The sequence below is a fragment of the Staurois parvus genome, unplaced genomic scaffold, assembly GCF_062004578.1.
Source record: "Staurois parvus isolate SC_StPar_1 unplaced genomic scaffold, SC_StPar_1.0 ptg000153l, whole genome shotgun sequence".
In the NCBI taxonomy this organism is placed as follows: Eukaryota; Metazoa; Chordata; class Amphibia; order Anura; family Ranidae; genus Staurois; species Staurois parvus.
The window spans coordinates 2,988,310-3,001,722 of NW_028317949.1; the positions used below are offsets into that span (position 1 = coordinate 2,988,310).

A 13,413-nucleotide genomic window follows, 5' to 3' on the forward strand; every position below is an offset into this window, starting at 1 on the left:
CAAAAAAGCAACTGTAAACTCAACTGCCTGTAAACAACTATATGTACATGGACACATAGGGAAACATTAGAGAGAGTTCAGGGGCTGCTGAAAAAAACGCTGAACAGTCAGTTTAGAAGCTGCAGTGTACATGAGCCCTAACAAGCTCTGTAACACCAGTGCCGGCTCTTCTTCTCTTCTGCACTAAGCAAAGGACAATTCTCCCCTCTCCTGTCACTACCCACAGAACTACTTAGTACTCTTGGAAGAGTCAGGCCTACACACTGCTAGTATGCAGAGGGGATCCCTTCCCCTGACTGGTGCTAACAAGAAACAAGAAGTGGGCCCTGTAATGACATCACAGGGAATTAAGAAATGTCAGATTTTTTCATGTTTATAACCCCTGTCACCTTTTTTTGCCATCTGTGAGATACCATTGGAGATATTTTTCTTCATCTTGTGTCCCATAGCCAAGAGGGGAAGTGAGGGGAAATCTCCCAAAGTCAGGAAATCCCTGGATGTTACCAGGATCACCAGAAAGTGTGCCCCATTGGAAGATTTCCTCTTTATTCCTGTTTTGGTGACAATCCAAAATTTAGGATTTTTCTTCCACTTTCTTGTCAAAAATTATGATCAGCAGACAGATAGAGTGGGTGATTCTTCCTAATGGGGGCACAGACAGCACTAAACCTGACAGCTGTTCAAATTCCTCTTCACTCTTTCCAAAACAAAGAAAAAAGATTTTCGTTATACTTTAACATTGACGTTGTACATCCTTACAAAAGTCTTCACCCATTCTGGCCGAAAATGGTTGTGTCAGTCAACTCTCATCTTTTGTCTGTGGGTGTCAAAAGATTGGAGGGCAGTAATAGATCTGCATTGCTATGAGCGAATAGTCTGTATAGAAATAACCAAGCACGCGAAAAAAGTTTGAAAGGTTTATGTTTACAGGTAACTCCTCTAATAAGAGAGAGTTTATTGTTTACTAGAAAAAAAAAAATCAACAAGAGAGCACCAAAAAGAAAGCCATGAATGCAGTTTTCCCTAATTAAATGTACCCAAAGAATGCTACCCTATGGCAAGCTTGTTTCCATGGTATATACAGCTGTGAGTATGGGAACTAGATGGACATTGGGGGGGGGGTGGTGCATAAATGCCCTCATCATATTTTTTTACAAAATGATATTTATTCTAGTTAAAGGATGAGAACATTAAGATCATCTGTTCCACATCACATGCTGCCTTATGATCCCTGGTATGTTGTCTGCTCACGAATAAGTTCAGCATGGGACAGTTGTTTTTACACTGATTTTTTTTTTTGCACTACTGTTCTGGAAAAAGTCAACACAAACAATACCACAATGCAAGGAATGTAACCTTAGATGCACAGTTTATAATTTAGAGAGAAAGTTGGATGAAACCCAGTGCAAATTAGTAAGAGGCAGGAAAAAAATGCTCATTACATTTACCACAGGCCTTCAAACTAACTTTTAAGAGCTAAAACAAGCGTATGGATTATCTTGTCTGTGTTTATGATGGATCAGCAGTTATAGCCTCTAAGTAATGTTCTCTCTATGGCCTGTTCCTTCTCAGTGACATATGTTTTCTTTGTGACTTGAGTGCACAGCAGTGACTATATCCAGCTGTTCCAGCCCAGCTTTCTGGCCTGTGAGCTATACTTTACTTTTTCCTTGTCATTTTTGTAGATATATGAGCATGGCACAGCTACAGTTTTTGTTGGCATCATATTAGGCTTTAATATTGTAGTAATATGTGTTTGCTGTGTAAATATCTTAATGGTAATGAAACTGGAAAGTATTTAAATTCTTCACTTAAAACAGAGCTAAAGTGCCGATATTTGCCTTTCTTCTCCTCGCTGGCACCGACATCTTCTACCAGGCTTCTTCTAGGTGCTCCTCATTATTGGTTGGCTTGAGATGGCGTCACTCCCATGCATGCAGTTTAGTCATCCCAGCACACTGGCGCTGTGTCGGAATGCAAACTTGAGTTTCACTCACGTAGCTCAGTGTACATTCCAAAGAAGACTGCGAGTAGTCAGGTAGATTTTATTCCAGAAGAGACATTGCATGTCTCCTCTGCCATAAACAGCATAGCTGCTTGCAGTGTTTAAAATGGGCAATATGGTTCTATTTCAAAATGCAACTGCAGCCAGACTTTTTAGTTTTATATACAGTGAAGGACATAAGTATTTGATCCTCTGCTGATTTTGAATTTTTGCCCACTCACAAAGAAATGATCAGTCTAAAAATCGAATGGTAGGTGTATTGTAACACTGAGAGACAGAATAGCAACAAAAAATTCAAAAGAAATGCATATCTAACAAATGATGTACTGATTTTCATGTTCATGAGGGAAATAAGTATTTGATCCCCTTCACAAAACATGACTTAGTACTTGGTGGCTAATCCTTTGTTGGCAATCACAGAGGTCAGACGTTTCCTGTAGTTGGCCACCAGACAACTCAGGAGGGATTTTGGCCCACTCCTCTTGGCAGATCCTCTCCAAGTCATTAAGGTTTGGTGGCTGACGTTTGGCAACTCGAACTTTCAGTCCCCTCCACAGATTTTCAATCGGATTAAGGTCTGGAGACTGGCTAGGCCACTCCAGGACCTTAATGTGCTTCTTCTTGAGCCACTCCTTTGTTGCCTTGGCTGTGTGTTTTGCATCATTGTCATGCTGGAACACCCATCCATGATCCATTTTCAATGCCCTGGCCAAGGGAAGAAGATTCTTACCCAAGATTTGACGGTACACTGCCCCATCCATCGTCCCTTTGATGCAGTACAGTTGTCCTGTCCCCTTAGTAGAAAAACACACCCAGCGCAGAATGTTTCCACCACCATGTTGGACAGTTGGGATGGGTTTCATGGGGTCATAGGCAGCATTCCTCCTCCTCCAAACACGGTGAGTTGAGTTGATGCCAAAGAGCTCGATTTTGGTCTCATCTGACCACAACACTTTCAACCAGTCCTCCTCTGCATCATTCAGATGTTCAGTGGCAAACTTCAAACGGGCTTGGACATGTGCTTTTTTAAGCAGAGGGGCCTTGGGGCACTGCAAGATTTCAATCCTTGTCGGCGTAGTGTGTTACCAATTGTTTTCTTGGTGACTGTGGTCCCAGCTGCCTGGAGATCATTGACAAAATCCTCACGTGTAGTCCTGGGATGATTCCTCACTGTTCTCATGATCATTGACACCAGACCTAGGGAGACTGACAGTTGTTTTGTGTTTCTTCCATTTGTGAATGATTGCACCAACTGTAGCCCAGTCCAGCCTTGTGTAGGTCTACAATCATGTCCCTGACATCCTTGAACAGCTCGTTGGTCTTTGCCATGGTGGAGAGTTTGGAATATGATTGGTTGATTGCTCCTGTGGACAGGTGTCTTTTATACAGGTAAAAAAATTAGATTAGTAGCACTCCCTTTAAGAGACTGCTTCTAATCTCAGCTTGTTACCTGTATGAAAGACACCTGGTAGTCAGAAATCCTGCTGAATTATAGGGGATCAAATACTTATTTCCCTCATGAACATGTAAATCAGTGCATCATTTGTTAGACATGCATTTCTTTTGAATTTTTTGTTGCTATTCTGCCTGTCAGTGTTACAATACACCTACCATTCGATTTTTAGACTGATCATTTCTTTGTGAGTGGGGTTCAGAGCCCTGTCAGTTGGGCTGTATGGGGCCCGTGATTTCTGACAGCAGTCCTGGTCATCACCTATCTTGGCACCCAATAGAACCCTGTGAAAATACATTTTTAAAGATAACCAGAATGTATGAAGGTGCAATACTAGGACATCTGTTGTAGAAAATGAAACAGTATATTTGGAAATAAGCTGCCTCCTATAATTTAAAACATGTGACTCAGCTACATAGGAAATGCATAAAAATGCATGAAAATGTGTTGGCAGAATGCTTGTTTCTAAGAGCTAGTGCATGCTTTCTAAAGTACACAGCCTTTCACATCCATGATATTTAACCTAAGAAAGGACTGCACATAAGAAAAGTGATCTGAAGGGAAGTGATCTTGTTGTACATAGCAGCCAATAAAAAGTTTGGCTCACTTTTCATTTTACTAGCAGCTTTGAAAATAAAAGGAACACTGAGTGTTACAGGAAAACTGCTTTTGCTACATAACACCTATTTTTTATTTATTCAAAATGTGTTTTCTACAGCCAGTGTAACATACACATTCTTTTGCCTGCGTTGTGCAACCCAACAAATCTTGTCTCTTGGGGACATTGTTGAATTAGATGAAAGTGTCTGTTCCCCCTTTTCCCTTGCCCTCTCTCTAATATAGCTCTTTATATACTCCTTCTATTTCCTGGTTCAACTTCTCCAGAGGTTGTTCTGTCTCCTTTACATGTTTACCGTACCTCCAACCCCCGAAATGATGTCTTTCCTGGGTTGGTTATTCTAGTGCACATTCTAGATCTTATTACGGACCTGTATCCTATCCTGTTATGTAATAATAATAATAATAATAGCCCTATATAGCTGGTCTCCAGGCTTGTCACACACTTGTGCCCCCTAAAGGTATCACTGCTTTGACACATTAGTTAGATTTGCATGGTCCTACCATCCTCGGAGCACAACCATCAGTAGCAACACCAATTCAAATAAGGTCACTGCCAATGACTAAAGATGACCAATTAACCAAGACTAACTATTATAGTATACAGTATTGCTCTATAATGTACATTGTTCCTCAGATTTCATACAAAAGTATCGATATGGGCCATTTAATATCAGGTAAGAGCTTTAAACTAAATGGCTAACAATAAATTTAAAAACAGAAATGATCTGATTAGTGAAAAACCTAATATAATGCAACTTTATGAACCAAAGTTCCTATAGTAGTTCCACAATCACATCCATTGAATATAAACTTTGCTTTGTAAAGATCTTTTATGTTACAGTCTCCCAACTAATTGGACAGTATACCGAGGGCTACTGTCAGGAATGGACTTGCCAATAGTGGTGGGACTCACCTGCCTTGTGGGCTGCAGTACCAGGGCTGGCCAGCGGGTGCTCTCAACAACCAGAGGCTCACTCCTGCAATTAGCCATCACCTGGGCTGATTGCAGGTGGTGTATTTAAAGGATGGCCAGACCTGCAGTCAGTGCCTTGTTGTACTGTTCACTTGGCCCTGGTTTCCTGATCCTGTTACTCCTGTCCAGACTCTGCTTGAACTCTGCCTGTACTGACCTCGGTTAGTCCTGACCACTCTCCCGCCTGCTCCTGGTACTCCGTTTGCCCGTTTGCTACCGACCCGACCTGCCTGTCTACTCTTGTATGTTTGTTATCTGTTGGAGGTTTGGTTTCGTTTGTTTGCACTGTGTTTATGTTTAGTTTTGCACTGCGTTTGTATTGTTAGTCTTAATAAATTATATTATTTACTGTACCTGAAGCCTGTGTTTCCCTGTGTCAGTCCACACACTTCTGGTCATACCCGTATCCCTGATAGCTACAATATAAACAGCTATAGAGGCAAGTTTCAAATGAAGTGGTGCATTCTTTCATAGTGAAATGTGTCTGTCTTGGTCAGACACATCAGTCTTGCACTTACTGAATGTTGACTTATTTGAAAATATTGATGTATTTTATTTTTTGTAAATGTTAACAAAAAGTGTACAGATATTTTTTCTTTAAAGCTTTTCTCTATATTTAGCTATGGCCATGTATTTTTAGAGAGTTTTCACATTTATCATTGCTGTGTTTTTCCAGTCAGTATTTTTCATCAAACGGCCAGCTACATCCTGCTTTGTCAAAAAAAATGTTGACCAGTTTAAATACATATGCTGCATTGATGATAGCTTCTTTCAAAACTGAAAAAAGGCTGGCAGAATTGTAGAAACTTTACAAAAGGAGTATTCAGTCTTGCACAATTTGTATGTGTGTAGAGTAGTGTTTCTCAACCTTTTTATAGTCAAGGCACCCTTTAAAATTATGGACAGTCTCGAGGCATCCTTTAAAAATATGGACAGTCTTGAGGCTAAAATGTGAAAAACTATTCTAATAGTTTTGTATATGCAGCAACATCCACACATGTAGGACACCCAACATTAGAGGTCATTTATTCTTCCAAAGCAAATACACTTTTGCAAACTGGTACTGACTAGTATTCCAATGTTTCTCTTCTCCCTCAGTTTTTCTCCATTACTGAGCTGATGTGACCCCAGCACTGATGGAGAGGGGCAGGGGAGGGGCAAACTGCGATACTGTTCAGGCAGCTGACATCCTCCTTATCAGCTAATGTCATTGGTTGCCAGGACGCTGGTGGCTAGAAGGTTGTAATGGTGCACAATGGAAACCTGTGGCTTTGTGTAACTAGAAGGCAGGCTAGATCCACCCACTGGCTTGTATACTAGTTTTGGGCAATTTTTAGACATTTTGCCAAAGCACCCCTGAAGAAACTTCAAGGCACCCCAAGGTGCCTGGGCACCCTGGTTGAGAAAGGCTGGTGTAGAGCTATAGCAGCAAATATACTGCAAAGCTTCGTACACTCAGATTGAAGATTGAGTGTGCAAGTGATGGCAGAAGAATTGAACATGAACAGGGAAACAGTGTGGCAGATTCTAACGGAGGATTTGGGAATGGGAAAGATTTATGCAAAAATGGTGCCCTAAATTTTCACAGACGATCAGAAAGAACATCATCTTCAAATTTATATTCTAAATAAGCAGTAAAAACATCCTAAAACATTCACCTCTGTCATTATAGGAAAAGTGGAGAAGTTTGTTATCAAATTTAACAACAGTGGTATGGAAATATAAATTTTTTTCCTATTACTGTCTGTACCAGAATCTTGGCTGCCTGCTGGCCCTGTAATGGAAATGAGCTGAAGCCTAACTTAAGAGTCCTTGTTTTCCGCTTTAAGGATCTTTGGGAATGAAATATTTCACATTACACGCAGCTAGGGAGATCAGGGATGGTTTATTGATTGTTATGAATATGTAAATAATTTATTGCTCATATTCTGGGCACAGATACAATCTAAATAAACTACCTCAACTCAATCTCCACCCAGATGCAAACTTTTTTTTTCGCTGGTACTGCATAGCTAGGGCCTACCAATGCTCATATTGTCAAGCATTCAGGTAGCTTTTGATAAGTCACGGGCAGCACAGTGGCTAAATAATTAGCACTTCCGCCTGGCAGTACTCGGGTCGTTGGTTTGAATCCCAACCACGGCAACACCTGCCTGGAGTTTGCATGTTCTCCCTGTGCCTGCGTGGGTTTCCTCCGGGTACACCGCTTTCCTCCCACACTCCAAAAGACATGCTGGTAGGTGAATTGGATCCTGTCTAAATTGGCCCTAGTATGTGTATGTATGAATGCAAGTTAGGGACCTTAGATTGTACGCTCCTTGAGGGTTACGGACTGATGTGAATGTACAATATATATGTAAAGCACTGTGTAAATTGACGGCGCTATATAAGTACCTGAAATAAGTAAAAAATACGAAGGCCCAATAATAGAGTATAATAATTGTCTGTGGAGAATAACGTGGACAGTTTTTATTTTCTATGGCAGTTTGCTGCATGCATGGCTTGTGACAGAGCTGCAGAAACACTGTGTATTAGACAGGTTCATTTTAGGGCAATTAAGGCTTTTTTTGCTGTTACTTTTTCATTGGTCAGGAAAATCTGACCATTCCTAATTCCAATGTCACCGTGATTATTCTTCTAGATTATACTTCTAGTTCCTCTTGCAGTAACATGAAGCTGAGGGCAAAATAATTCTGCAGTGAAGGTTGGATGTACAACAAAGTTAAGAACCAGCATACTCTAAGGGCTGGTTCACACCATAACGTGATGAAGGAAAGGTGTGTCCCTTGCGCATTTCCCTTACAGTGTTCAAAACTCACTGCCTTTGCAATCAGCAGCTGGTGCCAGTACATTGTTAATGGCATCCAAAATGCAAATCACAAATGCAGTGCATTTGCAGGCACCAGATCACATGGTACTGCAGTACCATGTGGTTAGGTGCAGCACATTTTTCAAAAGTAGTGCATGCGCTATTTATTGTGTGGTCTGGTGTGATTTGCAGCCTAGTCTAATGAATGAGATGCCAAATTGCACTGCAGGGGATTGCACAGAAATGTGGACCGCGTTCCTATACAATTCTGGTGTGAACAACCCTCAACTCAAAAAATCCACAGAAGAAGGGAATCTTTTGTGCCAGTTGTAATTGAGGTACTCCAAGTACAAATGTAACCTTTCTTGGCCTTCATTTCGGCACTGATACACGTCTCCTTATAAAGGTAGCTCTCAATAGAATACAGCAGTATGAATTTTAATTAAGAGACCCCAAAACTTGCTTATCTACTTCAGCCCCCATGGTCCTGACCTGCAATTTCTGTGGTAGTGAACTATATGAGTGTTTCTTAACATTTTTTTAATATTTGCTTCCAAAATGATCAGGAAGAAGTCCCCTCTACCATATATTAACATCAGGCATGCTAATTATTTTACCTGTAATTTGGTGCATAGAACTGGAAAATGCAAGTAGATGGCCTTGGTGAGCCAGCTGAGATATTCTACTTGTATATTATCTTGACATTTATAAAGAGTGGATCATACTTCCAGGAGCAAGTACTTACCTTTATAGATATGTTACAAATTGAAATATGAAAAAGCTAAAGATGTGTTAAATGCACTACTGTAAAAGAAGAGGAACTTTTAGCATGTGTAGACTACCATTTATAGCGTTTGATGGCTGTACCACAGAGATTAAGTGAAATATAGTTAAGCAAAGTGGTAGAACATCGAGTTTTGAAATCTGAGACTGGAAAATTCTGTGTGTGGCTTTACTGGACAGAAACCATTTCAAAAATAGAAAGACATATTTGTTGTTCTCCAGCTCTCACATCAAAGAAAGTAATGGCTAACAACCAGATGAGTGAAATATGAGAAAACAAGCAGAAATGGAATCAGTCTGTCCCCAACAAAAATTAAGAAAATACAAAAAATTTAGCATTTTCAGATATCATTCTTCACTTTACCATATTTTTACAGAGTACTTATGTAGAGCTGCCATCCTGTCAAAAGCTAAACCTAGTCCAGTCCTATGGTCAGGAAATGCCGATGATATGATCTGAGAATTTAAATGCCGCTGGAAAAATGTTTGAGTTTTCAGTCTTAGTAAACCACACTTTTTTTGTGGGATAACTGTAAACAGGTCTCAAAAAGAACTCTATTTTTGCAAAATAAAAGTGTTTTTTTTCTGTGGTACAGTGATATGTGTGCATTACAAAATATAAAAATACAACACACAATGGCAGCAAACAATGGAGGCCTAATTAAAACATATTTAATGCAAGCAGAAGTCACAGCGGAATACATTTGGGATGTTGTTTTGTGGAAGTCACATGGCATACCAAGGCACTTCTATAAAGTGTGATCCTGCCCTAATCCACAGGAGCAGCAACAAAGGGACATACATATAGCTCTTTTTCAAATTCAAATTCATTTAAGGCATCTAAGAATGTCCTATGTTTTTGTACTAAACACAGCAATAAAATGGGAGCTTCCTTATCAAATTATAAGTGGAAAGGATCATGAACATGAGAGGGTATATTGTAATGTCTCTCAGCTCTAGTGCCCAGCAAGACTTCAGTTGCATACATTTGTACACATAAAGGGAGACCACATACCCTGCCAACATGTATTTTTTTCTTTTAGGTCCCCTTTGCATGCTGGCAGGATTGATTGTTTACACGATATTTGTAATATACATATATATATATACAGTTGTGACCAAAATTATTCAACCCCCACTGAAATTGAGTGTTTTGGCCAGTTTGACATTGCTTTTGATCATTCAGTCATCTTGCTTACATTTACATTAAAGAGGCACTTGTAGGTCAGACAAATATAACATAACAGTTATAATGAAATAACCACAAATGTCTTTTCTGTGCTCACAGCATTATCAGTTTTATTCAACCCCCAAGTGACATTCAATCTTAGTACTTAGTACAGCATCCTTTTACAGTTATAACAGCTTTTAAACGTGAAGCATAGCTTGACACAAGTGTCTTGCAGCGATCTACGGGTATCTTCGCCCATTCTTCATGGGCAAAGGCCTCCAGTTCAGTCACATTCTTAGGCTTGCGCACTGCAACTGCTTTCTTTAAGTCCCACCAGAGGTTCTCAATCGGATTTAAGTCTGGTGACTGCGATGGCCACTCCAAAATGTTCCAGCCTTTCCTCTGCAACCATGCTCTAGTGGACTTGGAGGTATGCTTGGGATCATTGTCCTGTTGAAAGGTCCAACGTCTCCCAAGCCTCAGGTGTGTGACGGACTGCATCACGTTTCCATCCAATATCTCCTGGTACTGAAGAGAATTCATGGTACCTTGCACACGCTGAAGCTTCCCTGTACCTGCAGAAGCAAAACAGCCCCAAAGCATGATTGACCCTCCACCATGCTTCACAGTAGGCAAGGTGTTCTTTTCATCATAGGCCTTGTTCTTCCTCCTCCAAACATAGCGTTGATCCATGGGCCCAAACAGTTCTAATTTTGTTTCATCAGTCCACAGAACACTATCCCACAACTTTTGTGGTTTGTCCACATGGCTTTTGGCATACTGCAGTCGACTCTTCTTATTCTTTGGAGACAGCAAGGGGGTACGCCTGGGAGTTCTGGCACGGAGGCCTTCATTACGCAGTGTGCGTCTTATTGTCTGGGCTGAAACTTCTGTACCCACATCTGACAAATCTTTTCTCAGTTCCTCAGCAGTCACACGGGGACTTCTCTCCACTCTACGCTTCAGGTAGCGCACAGCAGTCGAAGTCAGCATCTTCTTTCTGCCACGACCAGGTAGCGTTTCAACAGTGCCCTTTGCCTTGAATTTGCGAATGATGCTTCCTAAGGTGTCTCTTGGTATGTTTAACATCTTTGCAATCTTCTTATAGCCATTGCCCTTCCTGTGAAGAGAAATCACCTCTTCTCTTGTCTTCCTGGACCATTCTCTTGCCTTCACCATGTTTGTAACCACACCAGTAAATGTCTAGAAGGAGCTGAGTATCACAGTCATTTTAAAGCTGCCTAATTGGTGCTTATTATGCTTGATTGCTGCTCGGTGACATCCACAGGTGTTTTCAATACCTGATGGAAAGCACCTGTATGAACCTCTGTTCTTCAGAGTGGTAGTCTTTAAGGGGTTGAATAATTGTGGCAATGAAGAAACCACATAAGAACCATTTACTACTGTATTACATAAACAATTGATGTCATTTTAGTTGCATTTGGGTAGTTACAACGTCCTTGTAGGATTTGATTCTGAATACAATTCCAAATGTACACTATAGTCCCTAAACCCCTTTACAGCATTGGGGGTTGAATAATTTTGGTCACAACTGTATATATATATATATATATATATATATATATATATTGTGTACAAGTATTATTATTATAAGTACATGGTTTGGGTGAGCTACCAGTGTTGACTAATGAAATTCTTTCATTAGTTTCGTTATTTCACATTTCACTGCATTTGGAGTGCTATAAAAAACAAACAAAGATCATTCTGTAAAAGATCGCTCAGATCATGATGCATATGGAATACCAGCTTTAGACCCCTGGAACGGTCAAGATCCTGAAATAACAACAGGTGTTTAACATAAAAAATTAAACCAGGGACACTGAGATGGTCATTCAATTCCAGGGGCGGACTGACCATTTGGAAACTTGGGCACTGCCCGAGGGCCTGGGGTCAGTAGGGGGCCCCATGAGATGCCCCTGGTAACTTTTTTATAGGCTTTTTTGAGTTTGGGCAAGGACACAGGGGCCCCATGATCCCCTATTGCCCGGGGGCCCCATGAGTTGTCGGTCCGCCCCTGTTCAATTCTTTACATATTGGGCAAAAATCTACTCATGTCTACGATTAAGCCTAAGCTACATGCACACTAGCCTACCCTGACTGCCGGCTGTGTGGCAAAACGTGGCAAAAATATGTGTAAACGTGGTATAGTTTTTATCTCATTTTTTGTTTTCCCGTGGCCGGCGTTCAAAACATTCCTATCCTGAAAACGATTCTTCAGCATTCAAGAGAGGATGCTTTAACCTCACCTAAACACGGCAGCTCCTAAACTCTGCTAAAAGCCTGTGTGTACATGGAAACGGCTTTTGTGGAGTTGAGTTTAGGAGCTTTGGCAATAAAACCCACCAAAATATCCTAAACTCAAGGTTAGGAGCTGCCAGTGTGCATGAAGCCTAAAAGAGGTTCTCTCCCTTCTTAAAAGGAGAAATGTCTCCTCCTTTCCGGTGATCATCTTTCTCTATCTCAATTTGTCTTTTATTTTGACTGAAGTTCTTTAAGTAGTTTTCTTATGTTTTGTTTTTCAGACATATATTGGCTCTATTTTGACTTCTGTCAACCCTTACAAATTAATTCCTGGTTTATATGACCAAAACGCAACCGAGTTGTATAGCAGACATCACATGGGAGAAATACCACCCCACATCTTCGCTGTGGCCAATGAGTGTTACCGCTGTTTATGGAAAAGACATGACAACCAGTGTGTTCTCATAAGGTAAGATCCAGTAACAGTAATAGTCGTAGTTGTATTAGTAGTAGCAGTTAGAAGTAGTAGTTTTTATCCAAATAGTACAATTAATATGTGATAAGTTAAAGTAGAACTCTAGCCAGCACTTTTTGTTGTTATATTGAAAAAGTGGACAATGGATTAAAACTTCTGTTAGGTCTTATTTTTATCTGATTTTATTTTGAGCAAACTATCTACATCCTGTCCTGACGACATTAAACAGAGTATTAACATTAATCTCACTGGGGACATACAGCAGCCAGGGGCGGACTGACCATTTGGAAACTCAGGCACTGCCCGAGGGCCCGGGGTCAGTAGGGGGCCCCATGAGATGCCCCTGGTACCTTTTTCATAGGCTTTTTTGAAGTTGGGCAAGGACATAGGGACCCCATGATCCCCTATTGCCCGGGGGCCCCATGAGTTGTCAGTCCGCCCCTGACAGCAGCAGATACCTAGAAAAAGTTATAACTTTTTCCAATCAAATGAAACAAAATGCTAATATTACTGTCTATATTCCCTTTGAATGAATTCTCTTTGCTTTACATCAGGAAATATACAGCAATAAAAATCTGAAAAGCTTAAAATCCTTGTCCATTGTACCCAAATGTATTTTTGATACTCATCTTCTCTGACAAAATGCATCCTGATAATATTCCTTTATTTTCTAAACAATTCTGTCCCTTTGCATGCATGCAGCAATCTGTAGAGTCTCTACTGTACATCCGGTTATGTGAATTCAACATCACACATCCATTTCCTGTCCTGGCTGATGAATTCACTGCCCTCTGTCCAATTTACACCCCATAGTTCTACAGACTTAAATAAATAATTGTGGTGGAGTCATCTTCTTTGATG

The 13,413-nt window shown here is 40.5% G+C and overlaps 1 protein-coding gene across 1 annotated transcript in view; it reads left to right on the plus strand.

Annotated features, from left to right (window-relative positions):
- Window positions 1-13,413, plus strand: part of MYO10 (myosin X) — a 302,652-nt gene that overhangs the window by 147,562 nt on the left and 141,677 nt on the right. Inside the window, exon 4 of the mRNA XM_089674827.1 lies at window positions 12,359-12,546. Coding sequence (XP_089530953.1) covers window positions 12,359-12,546 — 188 coding nt within the window. The remainder of the gene's footprint in view (window positions 1-12,358; window positions 12,547-13,413) is intronic.